At 36.3% G+C, this 21,066-nt stretch overlaps 1 protein-coding gene across 13 annotated transcripts in view; it reads left to right on the forward strand.

Annotated features, from left to right (window-relative positions):
• Positions 1 to 21,066, forward strand: part of CYLD (CYLD lysine 63 deubiquitinase) — a 69,651-nt gene that overhangs the window by 9,336 nt on the left and 39,249 nt on the right. For all 13 annotated transcript variants that reach the window (XM_045442735.1, XM_045442743.1, XM_045442736.1 and 10 more), the window contains exon 5: positions 390 to 495. In XM_045442735.1, the coding sequence (XP_045298691.1) occupies positions 390 to 495 (106 nt within the window). The remainder of the gene's footprint in view (positions 1 to 389; positions 496 to 21,066) is intronic.

A 21,066-nucleotide genomic window follows, 5' to 3' on the forward strand; every position in this document is an offset into this window, starting at 1 on the left:
TAGGCTTAATTAGGGGCCGATTTCTGGGTGAAACAATGTATTATTAATGAATCTTCCTATGCAGATGGGTGTTATGTAGACTAGCATTTGTTGTCCAGTAAAGTAGGAGGAATCCTTTCAATTCCTTGCTTGTCTGTGGGCTTACTGTACCTTGATTATTCTTGGATCTCATTTTTACCAACACAAAACCAAAAAACAAATAAGCAAAAACACACCAAAAGCTTTATTAGTGTGGCAGTTGTTTCTGATACGTTCTTTTTTTCTTTTAGGAAAAATAGTTAAAGTTTGCCTGCGTAAAATCTTGTGGAAGATCCTTTTCTGGAAAATACAGATTTTTGTATTCATGTTTTATTGAGACAGGTTTTAAAACTGTATTGCTTAATTTCTAGGATAATCCTATTGGCAACTGGGATGGAAGATTTGATGGGGTGCAACTTTGTAGTTTTGCAAGTGTTGAAAGTACAATTCTCTTGCATATCAATGATATCATCCCAGGTATGTTTTCTTTGTGTTTTTATGTATTAATAAGGCAGGGTTCCTAAGATGTGTTTTATTATGTAAATATAAGCTTCAAGATGCATTTTTGGAACTTGACTTCTTGTCCTATGGAATTGTTATCAAATAGAATATCCTATCATATCTCCCAATGAGAATAATACTTACAGACTTTTTATTTCCAAAAGCATATGAGCGTGGGGTGGCATTTATACATTATCGTTAACTTTTCATTACCTGTTGATTCTAAGTGGGGGAAAAAGCCCTTTCTGATCATTGGAAGAGTTAGAAAATAAATCACCTGCTACCTGTTTGAGTAAGAGCCTGGTTTAAACTAGAAGCCTGTAAGCAGAAGTTGGTCACGTCATGTGACATAATATACTGTGGAGAGGATTCTTCCTGCGTGCCCTTTGAGATTTCTTCCAGTTTTGAGCTGCTGTAATTGATCAGGATTCATGACTCTCGAGTCAGATCACCCAACTTTACACCTTAAGAAAAGAAAAGAAAAGAAAACAAAAAAACATTAAGCCGCCTTTTATTTCCTGTAAACAAGTAGCACCTAATGGCCGCTGTCAACTAATTGATAAATTCCCATTGATGGCAAAAATCAACAGCATCTTCGCCCCCCCCCCCCCCCCCCCCACCCAAACCTTAGCAGAGTTCCAGTTACAGGCTAGTTGGCTGATAGTATGTTAATCACGAAACTGACAGAGGCATTCATAGGTGGTGCTTTTAATTGATCATTATGCAGCCGTGAATAAATGTCAGAAAGCCTACATTCAGTAGCCACCAATGTATGCATCCATGAATTAGATGACTTATACTTCTTCACATTCTTGACAAATTTATAAGGTCTTTTTTTTTTTTTTAACTTAAAAAAATATTTATTTATTTTTGAGAGAGAGAGAGAGACAGAGAGAGAGGGAGACACGAATCCGAAGCAGGCTCCAGGCTCCAAGCTGTCAGCACAGAGCCCATTACGGAGCTCGAACTCACGAACCGCGAGATCATGCCCTGAGCCGAAGTCGGAGGCTTCACCGACTGAGTCACCCAGGCGTCCCCTCAATTTTAAGGTCTTAATTATTGCCTGTTTTGCCGATAAAAACTGGGGCTTAGCTAGTGCTGAGGTTGGCTAGGATCAAGTAGGTGGTAGAGTCAGAATTCAAATCCAGACCTGTCTGATTGAAAGGCTCTGCTCTTTTCGGTCCCTCCTCACCCTTTGTGTATACACTTTGGATGTGAAGACTTGCATAGAAAAGCATCCTTCTCAGCCTCAGATGGATACTTGGGAATATTGTTTCCATGGAAATGGGTTTTGTCTCTAATTCTATAAAAGCTGAATTTCACTAAAGCAGGGATCATAACCGAACAAGATGATTTTTCCGCTCCCGGTATTTTTTTTCCCTTCTTCCTCATTTTGATGCAGAACACTTTGGAGTTTCCCACAGGTCATTTCAGGTCCTCAGTAACTTTTTTTTTTTTGTAAAAATGAAGGGGCTATTACTAGATGATCCTTAGGATTCCTTCTAGCCTGCACTGTTTGCCCTTCTCCTGTTCCTTGTTGGCTTGGCAAGTAATAAATGCTTGTTTTGCTGAGTTATGAAATGCTTTCTACTTTGGCTTTTAGCTTTATAGCAAGAGTACATTAATTGGAGGTATGGGGTTCAAATAAGGGCTTGGTTTTGATTTTGCTTTGTAAAAGTCCGACAAACTCGGCTTTTCTTGAATTTTAGGGTAAATCCTATACCTACCACCTACCTAGACTCTACAAGGAACATTTTTACTGTGCTTGCTTTTTCAGGTATCCATTCCTGTATCTGTTCACTAACCCATGTTATTTCTGTATGCATTTCAGAGTACGTCGCAGACACCAGCACACATATAATTAACCAGAGAGAAGTTTAGGGTTTTTTTTTTTCCTTTTGAGTTAAGACATACACGTAACAAAATACATGTTGTGTCATTTGAGTTTTGACTAATGCATATACCCTTGAATTGGAAACCCTTATGAAGTTACTAAAATAACTTCTAATAAGAAAAATATTTACATATCTCAAATCAAAATAACAAAAAAAGCGCAGTAAAACATCTCATTTCCATTCTTATCCCCTCCACTTCCGGGACCTCCTCATTCCATCCCTTGTCTCCCACTGCTAACTATTTTTATTAGTTTCTTGTATATCTTTCCAGAACTTCTTTATACAGTATAAGCACATATTCTCCCTTCCCTTTTTAAATACAAAAACATACAATTTATACTATTCTGCACCTTGTCTTATTCTCTTAAATCTATATCTTGGAGCTGTTGGTATACTTTTCCACTGCATTTATTTAACCAGATTCCTACCGACGTATATTTGGATTGTTTCTAACTTTTTACTATCACAAAGTAATAGTATCCCACATGCGCTAGCAAATCTATAGGATAAATTCTGAGAAGTGGGGTCATTTGGTGAAAAGATCCATGAACTTGTATTGTTCTAGATGTTACTACATTGCCTTAAGCAGTGTATATAACAGTTACCAGCAGAATTATGAGGGTGACTTTTTTTTATGGACTTTCCATGAGAGTATGTTGTTGAATTTTCTCCCAGTCTGAGAGGTGAAAAATCTATTTCAGTATAGTTTTAATTTTCATTTCTCTTTTAAACGAGGTTAAGCATCTTTTCCTATGATTAAGGGCAATTTGTGTATTTCTTTCTGTGACCTGTATATTCATACCTTGTTTATTTTTTTAAATTGGATTATTGGCCTTTTTTCTTACCAGTTTCTTTTTTATGTGTTAGGAAAGCCAACTGTTTTATGATATGGGGTGTAAATGTTTCCTCCTTGCCAACTCGCATTTGTAACTCATCCTTTTTTATCTGGTTGTCCTCATTTTTGAAAATTATGGTAAGACAAATGTAACAATATTTACCATTTTAACCATTTGCCAGTGTACAATTCAGTGACATTACATACATTTACTGTGATGTGAAACCATCACCTCTGTCTATTTCCAGACATTTTTCATCATCTCAAACAGAAACTCTATATGCATTATGAAATAACTCCCCTTTCCTCCCTTCCCTCAGCCTCTGGTAACTTCTGTTCCCTACTTTCTGTCTTTATGAATTTGCCTATTCTAGATACTTCATACAAGTGGAATCTTCTAGTATTTGGTCCTTTGTAAATGGCTTGTCTCACTTAGTGTCATGTCTTTTGACTTTGCTTTAGGTGTTTTTAGCCGTGCAGAATTTTAAAATTTTTATGTAGTTGAATCATGAGTTACTCCAAGGTTATATAGGCATTTCCCCATGTTTTCTTACATTGCTCTTGTGGTTTTATTGTATATATATATCTTTGATCCATTTTTATTTTATGTGATATATAATGTGATGTATGGATCTAGTTTAGGTCCCCCTCCCCAGATAGCTGCCCAGTTGTCCCGACATCTTTGATTAAAAGTTCACCTTTCTCCTGCTCCTTTGAGAGGCCACTTTTACCATACTCAATTCCCACATATACTTTGGCATATTTCTGGACTTTCTCTTCTGCCTGCTCACGCTTCAGTACCACACTGTTTTTAACGATTCTTTATAGTATGTTTTAATAGGAGCACTAGTCTTGCCTCATTGCTCTTCTGAATTTTCCTGCCGTTCCACATTGTCTTCAAAAAAGGTTAATAGACACATTTAAGTCTACAGTCCATCTAGATTTAATTTTGTGTAGGAGATGAGGTACACATACCCAATTTGATCTACTGTGCTTGCTGCGTATAAATCAAGTTTCAACACCGGTATATATGGACCTCTTCCTGGGCTCTACTCTTTCCTTACGCTAAGACCTCTAGGCCTTCATTATCATAGCTTTACAAGAAGCTTTATAGCTAGAGAGTACACTTCCCCGTTTGTTCTTGGCTATTGTTGGCCTTTGCCTCTTCGTTGTAAATTTAACAGTCGGCTTCTCCGACATTACAGGAGAGTTCCGTTGGGATTTTGGTTGGAACTGTAGTCAACCTGTAGAGTAATTTGAGGAGACATTTTTATTATACTGAAATTTCTAATACATGAACATTGCATTACCTTTCATTTATTTAATCTCTTTTTAGTAAAATTTTATCCATTTCTCCATTTCTTGCATGCATTCTGATACGTTATAAAGTAAAACATGTTTTCTAACAATTTTCTGTGATCTATAGAAATACAGTCGACTCTTAGAGAACAGTTGTATTGAAACCCAATTCACATACCATATATCTCCCTCATTTAAGCTGTTCCATTCAGTGTATTTTAGTATATTTACAGATACGTGCAGTCATCACTATAGCCAGTTGTAGAACATTTTCATCACCTCACAAAGAAACCCTGTACCTTTTAGCTATTACTGTCCTATCTCTTCCTCCTCCTTAGTCCTAACCAACCACTAACCCACTCTCTGTCTCTGGATGTTTGTCTATTCTTCACATTTCATATAAATAGAATCACTTAACATGTGGTCTTTTGTGACTGTTTCCTTTGTGTAGCAGAATGTTCTCAAGGTTTATCCATGGTGTAGCACGTATCCTTATTTTATTCCTTTTTATGCCCAGATAATATGCCATAGTATGGATGTACCCCATTTTGTTTATTCATTTGTTGAAGGACACTTGAGTTCCTTCCATCTTTTGCTGTACATAATGCTGCTATCACATTTGTGTACAAGTTTTTGTGTGGACGTATGCTTTCCTTTTTCTGGGTATATACCTAGGAGTGGAACTGCTGGGTCACTTGATAACTGGGTTTAAGCATTTGTGGAACTGTCAGACTGTTTTCCAAAGCGGCTGCACCATTTTGCATTCCTACCAGCATTGTATAAAGGTTCTGATTTCTTCACACCCTTGCCAACATTTATCATTATCTGAGTTTTTGATTCTAGCCAGCCTAGTGGGTGTTAAGTGTTATCTCAGTTGACTTTTGTGGGCTGAGTTTTGTTGCAGACAGTCTTTTTAAAATCTTTTTTAAAATTATTTTTTAAATATTTATTTATTTTTGAGAGAGAGAGAAAGTGAGCATGAGTAGGGGAGGGGCAGAGAGAGAGGAAGATACAGAATCTGAAGCAGGCTCCAGGCTCTGAGCTGTCAGCACAGAGCCTGACGCGGGACTCAAACCCTCTGACCGCGAGGTCACGATCTGAGCCAAAGTCAGATACTCAACTAACCGAACCACCCAGGGGCCCTTAAAATCTTTTATTCTCAGTGTATCCATAGATTACTTTTTTAGTAACTAGTCATTATCATCTGCAAATACTAATAGTTTAACTCTTCTTTCTAATCCTTGTATGTTTTGTTTTTAAAATATGGTTTCTTATTGTCTTAGCTCTATGAACTTTTAAATGCACGTTGAACAGAAGTGGAGGTGGTATCAGCATCTTCATCTTGCTCTTGACCTATTAAGTATGGTCTTTGCCATAGGATATTCTTGTGGCGGCCATCATTTATCAGGGTCGAGAAGTTAATCTACTGCTCCCTGTTTGCTAAGAGTTTTATCATGAATGGATCTTGAAGTTTATCAAACTTTTCTGTCTATTTACATAACCCCGTATTTCTTGTCTTTTAATCCAATTTCCTAATAGTAAATAAGCCCTCACATTTTTTTTTTTTTAATTTAATTTTTATTTTTTGACAGAGAGAGAGAGAGCAGGGGAGGGGCAGAGAGAGAGAGAGGAGGAGAGAGAATCCCAAGCAGGCTCCACACCGAGAGCACAGGGCCTGATGCGGGGCTTGAACTCACGAACCGTGAGATCATGACCTGAGCTAAAATTCAAGAGTTGACCACTTAACCGGTTGAGCCACCCAGACGCCCCAGCCCTCACATTTCTGATATAAATCTAACTTCATCATGATTCATATATTGCTAGGTCCAGTTTGCTAATCTGTGCATGTTTTAAAATAAAAAAAAAATTGCATGTTTAAAATATTTAAAACAAATTTTAAAAATTACATGTATTTAAATTAAAAATTTTTTTTTATAGTGGTAACATGCACATAACATTTACCATCATAACCATTTGTAACTATACAGTTCAGTGGCATTAACTAAATTCACATTTTTATGGAGCCATCACTACCATTCATCTTTGTAACAGTTTTCATCTTGTAAAGTTGAAACTCTATACCCATTAAACAGTAACTCGCCAAACCCCACCCCCAGCCTCTGGCAACCACTCTTCTAATTTCTGCCTCTATGCTTTTAACTCCTCTGAGTACCTCATGTAAGTGGAATCATGCAGTGCTTGCCTTTTTATGACTGGCTTATTTCCCTTAGCATAAAGTCCTCAAGGTTGATCCTTGTTGTAACATGTGTCAGAATTCCCTGTATTTTTTTTTTAAACTGATTTTTTTAAGTGTCTTTATTTTGAGAGAGAAGGGGAGAGGCAGAGAGACAGGGAGAGAGAAAATCCCAAGCAGGCTCTGCACTGTCAGAGCAGAGCCCAACGTGGGGGGCTCAGTCTCGTGAACCATGAGATCGTGACCTGAGCTGAAAGGAAGAGTTGGATGTTTAACCAACTGAGCCACCCAGTGGCCCCAGAATTCCCTTCATTTTTAAGACTACATAATATTCCGTTATATGTGTATACCACATTTGTTTATATGTTTATCTATTGATGGACCCTTGAGTTGCTGCTGTGTTTTAGGTATTGAGTATTGAGAATATCGCTGCTATGAGCCTGGGTGTAAAAAATATCTCTTTGAGACCCTGCCTTCAGTTCTTTTGGGGATACATCCAGACGTGGAATTGCTAGGTTATATGGTAATTCTGCTCTTAATTTTTTGAGGAACCACCATAAGGTTTTCCACAGTGGCTGAATGATTTTGCATTCCCACCAGCAGTGCACAAGATTTCCAATTTCTCCATATCTTTGCTAACATTTATTTTCTGTTTTCCTGATAGAAGCCATTTTAATGGGTGTGAAATGGTATCTCATTGTAATTTAGATTTGCATTTTCCTAATGATTAGCAATGTTGAGTATCTTTCCATGTGTTTATTGGCCATTTGTATATCTTCTTTGCAGATATGTCTATTCAAGTCCTTTGCCTATTTTTTAATTAGGTTGGGGTTTTTTGCTGTTGTTTTAGGAGTTCTTTATATATTCTGTATATTAATGCATTGTCAGATATATGATTTTCAAGTATTTTCTCCCATATTTTGGGTTTCCTTTTTGTTCATAGTACTCTCTTATAATCCTTTTTATTTTGGTAGAATTAGTAGTGATGTTCCTACTTTCATTTCTAATTTTAGTAATGTGAGTCACCTCTCTTTTTCTTAGTCCATCTAGCTAAGGTTTTCTCAATTTTGTTGATTATTTCAAAAATCCAACTTTTGATTTCATTGCTTTTCTCTGTTGTTTATTTTGTATTTTGTTAATCTCTGATCTAATCTTATTTTCTTCCTTCTGCTAGCTCTGGGTTTAGTTTGTTCTCCTTTTTCTAGTCCCTTAAATGGTAAAGATAGGTTGTTGCTTTGAGATCTCTTTTGTTTTTCAATGTAAGCATTTATAGCTATAAATTTACCTCTTAATACTGCTTTCACTGCCTCCCCTGGATTCTAAAATGCTGTGTTTTTGTTTTCATTTCCTTCTAAGAATTTTCCAATTTTGTTGTGATTTCTTCTTTGATTCATTGGTGGTTTACAGTGTATTACGTAATTCCCACACGTTGGTGAGTTTTCCAGTTTTACTTCTGTTTTTTGATAATTTCATCCTGTTATGGTCAGACAAGATATTACATATGGTATCTGTTTTTTTAAATCTATTGAGAGTTTGTGGCACAACATATGCTCTATTCTGAAAATATTCCATGTGAACTTGAGTAGAACGTGTATACGGGTGCTGGGCAGAGTGTTTTGTGTTTGTTGTTGTATCTAGTTGTTTTATTGTGTTTAAGTCCTCCATCTGCTTACTTCTGTCTCGTTCTATCCATTATTGAGAGTGGGGGATTGAAGTCTCCAACTGGTGTTTGTGGAACTGTTTTTTTCTCTTCAACTCTCTGTTTTTGCTTCATATATTTTGCTGATGTGTGATTAGTATGTAAATGTTTAAAATTGTTATATCTTCGTGTTGCATTGAACCTTTCATTAACATATAAATGTTCTTTGTCTCTTGTAATCTTTTTTGATTGAAAGTCTCTTTTGTCTGATGTTAATATAGCCATCACTGCTCTCCTTTGCTTATTATTTGCTTTGGATATCTATTTCTGACCTTTCACTTTAAATTTCTATGCCTTTGGAGCTAAAGTGAGTCTCTTATAGACAATATATAGTTAGATCACGTATTTATCCATTCTTCAAATTTCTGTCTTTTGATTGGAGAGTTTAATCAGTTTACACTTAAAGTAATTAATGATAAAGAGGAACTTCCATCATTTTGCTATTTGTTTTTTATAGGTTTTTTTTAACCTTTATTTCCTGCATTAATATTGTCTTTTGTGTATAGTTGATTTTTGTAGTGAAATGTTCCTTTTTCATTTCTTTTTGCACATATTATAGCTATTTTCTTTGTGTTCACCACACGAATTACATTTAACATCACAAATTTTAGTGATCTAGTTTGAATTTATAATAGCTTAACTTCAACAACATAAAAAAAACCTCTTCTTTATAGCTCTACCCCGCCCCTTTCAGTTCTTGGTATTACAAAATTACATCTTTATACATTGTACACCCTAAAGCATAAACTAGTTAAGTGTTATAAATGCATTGGTTTCCTAAATTATGTAGAAAACAAAAATGTAGAGTTACCAACCAGAGTTACAGTAATACTAGCTTTTAGGCTAATTGTTTTTTTTTAAAAAAAGGTGTTAGTCTCTTAAAGCATGTAAAAAACAAAGTAGTATTACAAACTGTTGTTACGGTAATACTAGCTTTTATAATTGCCAATGTATTTACCTTTATCGAGATCTTTATTTCTTCCTGTGCTTGCAGGTTACTGTCTGGTGTCCTTTGATTTCACCCTGCAGGTGCTCCCTTGGGTGTTTCTTTTAGGACAGATCTAATGGAAACAAACTCCCTCAGTTTTTCTTTATCTGGGACTATCTTAATTTCTCCCTTCTGAAAGACATTTTTTCAGATATAGGATTCTTGGTTCACATTAGTTTTCTTTTAGCACTTTGAATACATTGGCCCACTGTCTCTTGACCTCCAAAGTTTTTGATGAGAAATCTGCCTATGTCTTTATTGAGGATCCCTTGTATGTGACAAGTTGGTTCTCTCTTGCTGCTTTCAAGGTTCTTTGTCTTTTGAAAGTTTGATTCTAATGTGTTGGTGTGGGGGTCTCTTTTACTTCACCTTACTTGGTGTTTGTTGAGCATCTTGGACATTTATGTTCATTGCTTTCATCAAATTTGAGAAGGTTTCACCCCGTAGTTCTTCAGACATTCTGTCTCTTTCTCTCTCTCTTCTTCTGAGACTCCCACAGTGTGCATGTTGATTTGCCGTGGTGTTCCATAGGTCCCTTGGGTGTGCGTTTGCATTTCTCTGATAATTATTGATGTTGAACACCTTTTCATATCACCTGTTGGCCATTTGTATGTATTTTGAAAACTGTTCAGTTCTTCTGCCCATTTTTAAATCATGTGTTAATTTCTTTGCTGTCGAGTTGTATGAAATCTTACGTATTTTGGATATTAACTCCTTGGTATTATTTGGTATATTTGGTATACCTTGGTATTATTTGGTATTATTTGCAAGTGTTTTCTCCCATTCTGTCGGTTGCCTTTTTATTGATTGATTCTTTTGGTGGGCAGGAGCATTTTAGTTTGGTGTAGTCTCATTTATTTATTTTTGCTTTTGTAGCTTGTGCTTCTCTTGTCCTGTTCATAAAATCACTGCCAAGGCCAATGCCCAGGGACTTTTCCTGTGTTTTCTTCTGGGAGTTTTACAGTTTCGGGTCTCAAACTTAAGTCTGATTTATTTCAAGTTCACTTATGTGAGGGGCTGTAAGATAGGGATGCGGTTTCATTCTTCTGCATGTGGTTTTCCAGTTTCCCCACCACCACTTATTGAAGAGACTACTACCCTTTTGCCATTGAGTATTCTTGGCTCTTGTCAAGTATTAGTTGACCATATATACATAGGTTTATTTCTGGGCTCCCATTTTTATTCTCTTGGTCTTTGTGTTGCTTTTTATGCTAGTACTATATTGTTTTGATTACTATAGCCTTGTAGTATAGTTTGCAATCAGGAAGTGTAATGCTTCTGCCTTTACTCTTTCTCAGGATTGCTTTGGCTATTCGGGGTCTTTTATGAAAGTGTTATTTTGTAATGAATTTTTCCTTTTAATCTTTGTTTCTAAAGTTTTTAGCATAACATTATTCTTAAGATCTTGTGTTTTCTGTTAAATCTCAGCAGCATCTGCAGATGTGTCCTTGTTTTCATCCAAAAAAAATTGTGTCTGTTTTCTTCTAACAGCTTTTTTTACTAGAGGTTTCTTGCTTTCATTTATTCAAAAAAACTTATCTTTTGGCTTTCTTAATCTTAGCCAGGTATTTGTTTTCTATTTTAGTAATTTCCGTTTTTTATTATTTTCTTTTTGGCTTTTTTTGGATTTATTGTTTTTCTTTCTAACTCTTTAAATGGTTAGTTTAATAATTTTTAGTTTTTCTAATGTGAAGCATCTAAGGGTATAAACTCTATGTACCTATTTACCTACATTCCACAAAATTTGTTATGTAGCGTCTTATTATCATTAAATTTGAAACATTTTGTAATTTCCTTCATGATTTTATTTTTTTTTAATCCATTTGCTTTATGGTCCAAGAATATGATACTAATCCTTTGACGTTTGTTGAGGCCAGCCTTATGGCCTCGTATGTGATCAGTTTACAGAGATATTCTGTGTATACTTGAAAAGAATATGTTCGCCCCAATTGTAGCTGCATGCATCGCATGTGTATTTTACATGTCCCTTAGATCAAGCTAATTTATTATGCTATACAAATTTTATGTATCATTACTGAATTTTTAATTGCTGGATCTATCAGTTACTGAACAAGATATATTAAAAATTTCTAACACAATAATGGGTTTCTTAATTCGGTGTTTGCTTTAATTTTGAACTAATTACTTGCTGCATATAAGTTCAGAATTTTTGAGTACTTAGAGTTTGAAATTGTTGTATCTTCCAGGTGATTTGAACTATTTGTCATTATATAGTAGCTGTCTTCATTGCTAGTAACTCTTTTGTCTTAAATTCTGTTTTGTATGGTGTGGATAGATTGTGTTTGGTTAGTATTTTCCAGGTATTTCTCTTTTTCAGTCAGTTATGTTTGAGGCATGCTCTTTTATAGCAGTATATGGTGGGAAATCTTTTTTTCTTCACCTAGTTTGGCGATTTGGGTACTTTAACTGAAGGGTTAATCTGTTAATAGTTATCATTACTAATAATTAGATTTATTTCTATTGCCTCATGTGTTTTCTCTTTGTCCTTCTTTTCTGCTTTACCCCCACTGTGCTATTGGACTGAGATGTTTTCCCTCCCTTTACTCATTTCATTTTCCTACTCTATCCCACCTGCTTGTTTTCAGATGGCATATAATTTGAAGAATCTATTCTGATGATCTTTGTCTTTTCATTGTTGTGTAACCTGGTAGCATTTAATGTCATAATTGTTATTATTTTTGAGTTTAGAACTATAATTTTATGATCTATTCTTTATTTGTCCCTTTTTTCCTTCCTCTTATACTTTTTTCTACTTTTTTGAAGATTATTTGAAAAATTTTAAGAAGTATATGTTAATCTATTGACTTTCTAGCTGCGTTTCATCGTTATATTGCTTTTAGTGCTTTCTCCAGGGATGAAATATATATCCTTAACATTTTAGTGTAGTTAGGGTTAATATTGTACTACTTTAGGTAAAATGTAGTTGCCTTGCTACCATGTAAGTCTAGTTACCCCTTCCCCCTCCTTGATACTATTAAGTGTCATGTATGTTACATCTACGTACATTAAAAACTCACAAGAATATGTCATATTTCTTGCCGAGATAGTCATATATATTTTAGAAATGAAAAGATCCAAGTATCGGGGCGCCTGGGTGGCTCAGTCGGTTAAGTGTGCGACTTCGGCTCAAGTCATGATCTCGCCGCTTGTGGGTTCGAGCCCTGCATTGGGCTCTGTGCTGACAGCTCAGAGCCTGGAGCCTGCTTCAGATTCAGTGTCTCCCTCTCTCTCTGCCCCTCCCCACTCTCACTCTGCCTCCATCTCAAAAATAAATATTTTAAAAAATTAAAAAAAAAAAAAAAGATCCAAGTATCCACTTGTTAACATTTCCCTTCATCCTGAAAAACTTTTATTGTTGACTGAGGATGCAGTTCTTCTAGAAATGAATTTCTTTTAATTTTAATTAACTTTAATTAATTCATAATTTTCTTTTGTCTGAAATGTATTTATTTTGCCTTCATATTTGAAGGATATTTGGGGTGTGTATAGAACTCCCTGTTTGGTATTTGTTTTCTTTTTTGTTCTGCTTTCCAGGGGTTTTCTTCTATTTCCTGACCTCCGTATTTTCTGGTGAACATCAGCAGTCATTTAAATCATTGCCCCTCTGTATGTAATGTAATATGTGGTTTTTCTCTGGGAACTTTGATGATTTCTCCTTATGTTTGACTTACAACAGTTTAACTATGATGTCCCTCGCATTGTTTTCTTCATGTTTATCCTGCTTGGAGTTCACTGAGCTTCTTGGATTTGTAAATTTGTGTCTTTTAACAAAGTAGGAAACATTCTGACCATTATTTCTTCAAGTGCTTTCTTTGTCCCTTTCAGTCTTTCCTCTCTCTGTGAGGTCAGATAGATACAAGTCAAGAGTTTTTGGTATTGTGCCTGAAGTCCTTGAGACTCTGTTAATTTTTTTTCCTCATACTTTTATGCATCTGTTCTTTAGATAATTCCGACTGTTCTGTCTTGAATTTTACTGATTTCCCCCCTCTCATCCGCATCGTGTTTTTAGGGCTTAAATTCATTCATCCAATAGATTATTCTTTTCAGAAATTGCCTTTTTAAGGTTTTAGAAGTATTTTAAGACTTCCATCTTGTTCTTTTTTGTTTGTTTCTTTAAATAGTTTTTATTTCTCTGGTAAGATAATTGCTATCTTCTCCTTCACTGTGAGCATATTTTCTCTTACCTCATTAAGGATAGTTCTAAGTCCTCTTTTAAAATTCTTTTCTGCCAATTCCAACATCAAAATAGTCTATGGCTTGGTGTGCATTGTGGTTTTTTCTTTTGAGAATGGGTCACAGTTTCCTTTCTCCCCCCTCTTTTCTCTTTTAGTATGTGGAGCAGTTTTGGATTATAACCTTGTATTGTTCCTTTCCACTGAATTTTGAGTCTCCTTCCTAATCTGCCTGTGTTTTTTTTTTTTTCCTCCCTTCTTCACTTTCCAGTGCCTGCTGGCAAAAGTTGTTTTTTATATTTTTTCAGAGTTTAAATCTGTTTTTTCAGGAAAAGCGGTCTGATATGAGCTTACTCCATCATAACAGCTGTATTTTTAATACGTATTTTGGAATGTGGAGAGCATTTATTCAAGAAAAAGGGGGATTTCTCTGGGCAGGCATGATGGATTTTATGATGAGATTTTATTTTATAGTTTTCACCCCCCCTTATTTTCAAGTTTTTATTTAAAGTCCATATATACAGTGTAAATATGTAAATTCCATACAGAACATTCGGTGTAATATTAGTTTTAGGAGTAGAATTTAGTGATTCATCACTTAACATACAACACCCTGTGTTCATCACAAGTGCCCTCCCTAATCCCCATCACCTTTTAAGTTTTTGATTGTTTGAAATACAGTATTGTTTTACTATTGAATTTCCAAGTTTAAAAAAAAATTGTTTTTAAGCGTTAATACAAAACCGTTATAAGAAGGTCATTTCATTTCTAAGCCAGGTAGTTCCGAACCTTGGGTGATACTGAGCCCAGGGAACATTTTGTAATGTCTGGAGACATTTTTGATCATCACATCTGGGGTGGGAGTACTACTTGAATCTAGTGGGTAAAGACAGAGATACTGCTAAATAAACATCCTACAATGCAGAGAGCAGCCCCCGCAACAGAAAATGATCTGGTCCAAAATGGCAGTATTGCTGAGAATACCTTGTAAAGGGGAATACCTTGTAAAATAAAACTTCTTTCATTATTAAGGTATTCTTACAGGGGTAGCTAGTTCTGTGCTAATGTTGTTTTTCCAGAGTCACATGGATAAATGTAATTTAACTTGTCTTACCAAATCAGATATGTTTGTGGGTTTCCATAAAACAGACCCTTAACTGAGAGATGCTGTGGGGCGGGGTTTGAATGGGTGATGGGGATTAAGGAGGGTACTTGTGATAAACACTGAGTGTTCATTGCATGTAAGTGATGAATCACTCAATTATACTGTATGTTAACTAACTGGAATTGAAATAAAATGTTGAAACTGTGAAAAAAAAAAACCCAGAGGGTGCTTTTGAAAGCCCCAAGCCTTTTTGGTATAACCATCCTTTTTACCTATCTTCACTGAATTTCGAGTTTTGCATTTTACCAGTAAATGTCAAGTAAGTTGGGAGACTAGGGAAATCGTTAGTTTAATGTTAAAATTTAAGGAAAGAAAAGATATCTGAAATATAAAGTTGGCTTGTGTATAATTGATTTTGTTTTTCTTAGTCTGCAGTAGGATAAAGATTTTGAAATGCCTCCCCCCGCCACCCCCCCAAACTCTAGCTAGAGCTGTATTTCCTTCTGTATATTTTTTCCATCTCTCAGTTAGGTTTGAAATGTAAATGATGTTGGGTTCTACAGTAGCACTTAAAAAGAAAATGAAAGGAAAAGCTACCATTTCTGTTTTTCCTGTGGTGGAATTATACATAACCTGACAAAGGCATTCTGTAATAGTATTTATCTTCAAAAACATTTACGATTCTATTTTATTCAAATAGTGATGTAGGATTAAAATAATAAAAATTAGTTACATGAATCTCTTGGGAATCACTTGTCAGGCACACTTTGATCTTCTAGATCAGTGGCTCTCACTGTCATTATTCCCGGCTCGCAGAGCAGTGACAAGAAAGGAAAATAATGCTTTTTCTTTTTTCTTTTAAAGCTTGATTTCATACACCGTGAACAGAAGATAATTAAGAACGATACCAGCTTTTATAGTGTAACCCACAAATAGTACTTTTCGCCAACAAAATAAAGCTCACAAATAGATTTAAAAAGTAAAGTTGTCTAAATGAAAATTAGTTTCTTTGAATGGGTCTCCGTCTCTATTTCATGTCATCATTAACACCCTTTCCTGGAGAGAGAAAACGAGTCCTGGTGTCTCCTTTAGTTCCTGAGGTTTTTTCTGGCCCAGTTGCCTTCATTTGTAGGACAAAATTAATACTCCCGGCATTTAAAACTGTTTTGAAGCAGTTTAACAGCTGGTGAGGTTAGGAAATAATTCATCTCTGTCAATTGCTTGTTACGGTGGTCTTCTGAAGAACACCTTGGACGAAAAGAGTCCTCGGTCTGCTTTTCAATTCCCTCCCCCCCTTCATTTCTGCTTTTCAAATGTTAAAAGCTCTAACATAGCTAATTTGACACGTTCACGTTCTTAAAGCTGTTGTGTTGGAGCATATCATTGAGTGCCACCCCTAAATTACACACTTCTGCTTTTTCTGGTCCAGCTTGTGTCTTCTTTTTTTAGTGTTGGAGGTTGGGAATGTAATGCTAATTTTGCCTTGTAGATTACGCCTTGCATGCACATTGGCACAGAATTTATAAGGGTCTCTGAGATCTTTCCCTCCCAATAGTGACCTCCGACTACCTGCTCTCCTTTTGCATCTTTCTTTTTTTAAAGTTTTTATTTAAATTCCAATTAGCTAACATACAGTGTAATATTAGTTTCAGGTGTGCAATGTAGTGATTCAACACTTACAACCACACCCAGTGCTCATCACAACAAATGCTCTCTTTAATCCCCATCCCCTGTTTTCCCGATGCCCCCACCGACCTCCCCTCTGGTAACCATCAGTTTGTTCTCTGAAGTGAAGAGTCTGTTTCCTGGTTTGCCTCTTTCTTTTTTTTCTTCTTCCTTTTTGCTCTTTTTTTTTTTTTTTCTTAAATTCACCACAATCAAGATAGCATACCTATCACCTACAAAGGAGATGTCCTTTGTGATCACTTCCTCCCACTTCTGTCTGCCCTGTCCCCCCCAAAATCCAGGCAACCACTGATTGATCATCTTTGTGTCAGCATACATTTGTTCATTTTTGGGAATTTTATATATGTGGAGTAACTCAAGACGTGCTCTTTTTTTGTCTGCCTTATTTCAGTCAATATAATTCGTTTTTGACTCATTCATTTTTTTTTAAATTGCTGAGAATTCCATTCTGTGGTAGGCTGTAATTATATATATTTTATAAGTATATTAACATTTAGTGTAAATAATTTATGTATTACTTAATACGTATTAGTATATTACAACTATAAAACATAGTTTACATATATCATCGATTCTTGCTGATATTTAGTCTTTGACCCGGATTCCTGACACAGAGCTTCTAAATCCCTTGGAATTTCCTAGGTGATGGGAGCGTCTTCTGTTCTAAGGAGGTGACTCCTGGTGGGCTGCTGGATGGGGACTGGTCCCTGGCAAGACCAAGCTTGAACTTCCAGCTCCAAGCACCATCCTCTGGAAAGGGGTGGGGGGGGGGGGCTGGAAATGGAGTCAGTAATTCATCATGCCTACTTGATGGTTTCCGTAGAAACCCCGAAAGTACAAGGTTTGGAGAGCTTGCAGGTTGCTGAACACATGGAGGTGCTGGGAGAGTTCTGTGCCTGGAGAGGGCGAGAAGGCTTTGTGCCTCTTCCTTATACCTTGCCCTGAGTATCTCTTCATCTGGTTGTTAATCTGTATACTTTATTATATCCTTTATAATAAAATGGTAAATCTGAGCGTTGCCCCTTAGTTCTGTGAGCCATTCTAGCAAATTATGGAACCCAAGGAGGGGGTTCCGGGAACGCTGACAACCTGGAACTTGTGACTGGTGTCAGAAATGAAGGCATTCTTGTGGGACTGAGCCCTTAACTTGTAGGATTTCCTTCTAACTCCAGACAGTGTCAGAATTGAATTGAATTGTGAGACACCCAGGTGGTGTGGGAAAACTCCCCACATATTGGGTGACCAGAAGTGTCAAAAGTGTTGTGTGAGAGTAAAGGGAAATACACCGTTTGTTTTCCCTGTAAACGTATGGATATACCATTTTATTTAGCCATTCACTTGCTGATGGCCTCTGGGTTGTGTCTAGTTTTTGGCTCTTAGGAATAATGCTGTGATGAAAACTCGTGTGAGGTCTTTGTATGGTCATAGGCCTTGGTTTCTCTTGGGTAGATCCCTAGATGTGGCATGGCTGGCGATTGTTTACCTTGAAGCAAAAATGAACATGCTAGACCTGCCAAACGATCTTTCCAAAGTGGTTGTAGTGTTTACATTCTGTGTAGCAGTGCGTGCAAATTCCAGTTCTTCCCCTTCCTTGCCAGTACTGCGTGTGGTCAGTCGTACAGACTTGAGCTCTTCTGTTGGTGGTAGCTAATTCTGGTTTAACTCACATTTCCCTGTGACACCTTTTCATGTGCTCATCTGTCATCATGTGTATCCTCCTTGGTGGAGTATCTGTGCACATCTTTTGCTAGATTAAAAAAACTTTTTTATTATTGAATTTTGAGAATTCTTTATAAATTCTGATGATAAGCCCTGTAACAGATATATGATTTGAAAATATTTGAGATTATAAAGATTTGCATGCAGTTGTAAGAAGGAATACAGAGAGATCCTGTGTACCCTTTTCCCCAGTAGTAACATCTTGTAAAACTAGAGTACAGCATCACGGCCAGGGTGTTGACAAGACGCAGGGCATTCCCATTGCCACAAGGATCCTTCCTGTTGTCCTTTTTTCACCATGGTCCTTCCCTCCTTAACCTCTGGCAGCCACTAATGTGTTTTCCATTTATGTAGTTCTGTTATTTCAAGAATGTTATACAGATGGAATTGTACAGCGTGTAAGCTTTTGAAATTGGCTTTTTTTCTCATTCTCTGGAGACTCGTCAGTGTGTGCGTATCCCTGGTTTATTCTTTCCTAATGCTGAGTAATAGTCCATGTCATGGATGTACCACTGTTCTATCACCCATCAAAGGACATCTGGTTTATTTCCAGTTGTGGGCTATTATAAATAATGCTGTCATAAACACTTGTGTACAGTGAACAAGTAAACGTAAGTCTTCATTTCTCTAGCATAAATGTCCAGGTTTGCAATTGCCAGTTGTATGGTATTTGTATGTTTAGTTTTTTAAACAACTGCCAAACAGTTTTCCAGAGCGGTTGTACCATTTTATCTTACCACCTGCAATATATGAGTGATCCACTTTTTCCACATCTTCACCAGCGTTTGGTGTTGTCACTACTTTTTTTATTTTAGTAGTAATATTTCATTGTGTTTTTTTATTTTAAGTTTTATTTATTTTTGAGAGCGAGAGCACGTGTGCTAGTGGAGGACGGGCAGAGTGAGGGACAGAGAGAATCCTAAGCAAGCTCCGTGTTCTTAGCACAGAACCAGACATGGGGCTGGAGCCCACAAACCATGAGGTTATGACCTGAGCTGAAATCAAGAGTCAGCCGCTTAACCAGCTGAGCCACCCAGGCACCCCTCAGTGTGGTTTTAATTTGATTTTCCCTGATGGCTCACGATGTTGAACATCTTTCATGTACCTGTGGCCATCTGTCTTCTTTACTGAAATGTCTCTTCATCTCTTTTGCCCATATTTTATTTGGATTCTTGTTTTTTTTACGGTTGAGTTTGGGGATTCTTTATATATTCTAGATACTAGTCCTTTGTTGGATGTGTGGTTTGTGAATATTTTATCTCAGTGTGTGGCTTGTCTTTTCCTCCTTTTAACAGGATCTTTCACAAAACAAAGGATTTTGATTTTTATTAAGTCAAAGATACAATTTTTTTTTTTTTAATGGAACATGATTTTGGTATTAGGTCTAGCAATTTTTTTTGCCTAGCTTTAGATAGTGAAGATTTCCTCCTAAGTTTTTAAAAATCAAAATATAATTCACACGGCAGAATATTCACTCTTTTTAAAATGTACAATTCAATAACATTAAGAACGTTCACAGTGTTGTGCAACCATCACTGCTGTCTAGTTCCAGAACTTTTTTATCACCCCAAACGGAAACTCTACATTCGTTAAGCAGTCACTCACTCCCCTCAGTCCCTAGCAAACACAGATCTGCTCTCTGTTTCTGTGATTGCCCTGTGGACATATGGACCATTCACTATATGGACATTTCATATAAATGAACTAAAAAACATGGCCTTTTTTTGTCTGGCTTCTTTCACTTAGGCATAATCTTTTTAAGGTTCACCCATGTTGTAGAATAAATCAGTACTTCAGTCCTTCTCATGGGAGACAATATTCTATTATATAGATATAGTACACAGTTGACCCTTGATCAGTATTATGGGTTTGCACTGTGTGCATCAGTGGATTTTTTTATAGTACAGTAGTGTAAATGTATTTTCTCTTCCTTATGATTTTCTTTTTAATTTTTTTTTCAAAAAATTTATTATTATTTATTTTTGGGGGGACAGAGAGAGACAGAGCATGAACAGGGGAGAGGCAGAGAGAGAGGGAGACACAGAATCTGAAACAGGCTCCAGGCTCTGAGCTGTCAGCAAAGAGCCCAACATGGGGCTCGAACTCACGGACCGTGAGATCATTACCTGAGCCGAAGTCGGACGTTTAACCGACCAAGCCACCCAGGCGCCCCCTTATGATTTTCTTAATAACTGTTTCCTTTCTCTAGCATGCTTTATTGTAAGAATACAGTATGTAATACATATAATATACAAAATATGTGTTATGTTGTTAACATTGACTACCTTATGCATAAGGCTTCTGGTCAACAGTAGGCTATTGATAGTTAAGTTTTTGGGGAGTCAAAAGTTATCTGCAGATTTTCAGCTGCATGGCAGTCAGTGCCTCAAACCCTCCTGGTGTTCAAAGGTCAACTGTATTTTCTTTACCAATTCATCATCAGTGGTGGCCGTTTGTATTTCCAGTTTTTGACATTTATGAAAAGGATGCCATGAAAATTTGTGTATAAGTTTTTGTGTGGACCTACTTTCAATTATCTTGGGCATGTGCCTAGAAATGGAATTTCTGGGTCCAATGGTAACTGTGTATTTAATCATTTCTAGAACTCCAGGTTGTTTTCTAAAGTGGCTACATATTTTACATACCTACCTACAGTGTATGAGAATTCTGATTTCTTCACATCCTTGTTCTTTCTTTTTAAAGTTTTACAGTTTTTCATTTACATTTGAGTCCTTGATTCGTTTTGAGTTAATTTTTTATGAGGTGTAAGACTTAGAGCTGGTTTTTTTTTTTTTTTTTTTTTTTTCCGTTTTAATGTCAAATTGTCCCACCACCATTTGTTGAAAAGACCTCTTTCTTCCATTGAATTGCTTTTGTACCTTTGTCAAAGATCAGTTGGGTATATTTGTATGGGATTATTTTTTGATCATTTTT

The sequence above is a fragment of the Leopardus geoffroyi genome, chromosome E2 (genome assembly GCF_018350155.1).
Source record: "Leopardus geoffroyi isolate Oge1 chromosome E2, O.geoffroyi_Oge1_pat1.0, whole genome shotgun sequence".
NCBI lineage: Eukaryota > Metazoa > Chordata > Mammalia > Carnivora > Felidae > Leopardus > Leopardus geoffroyi.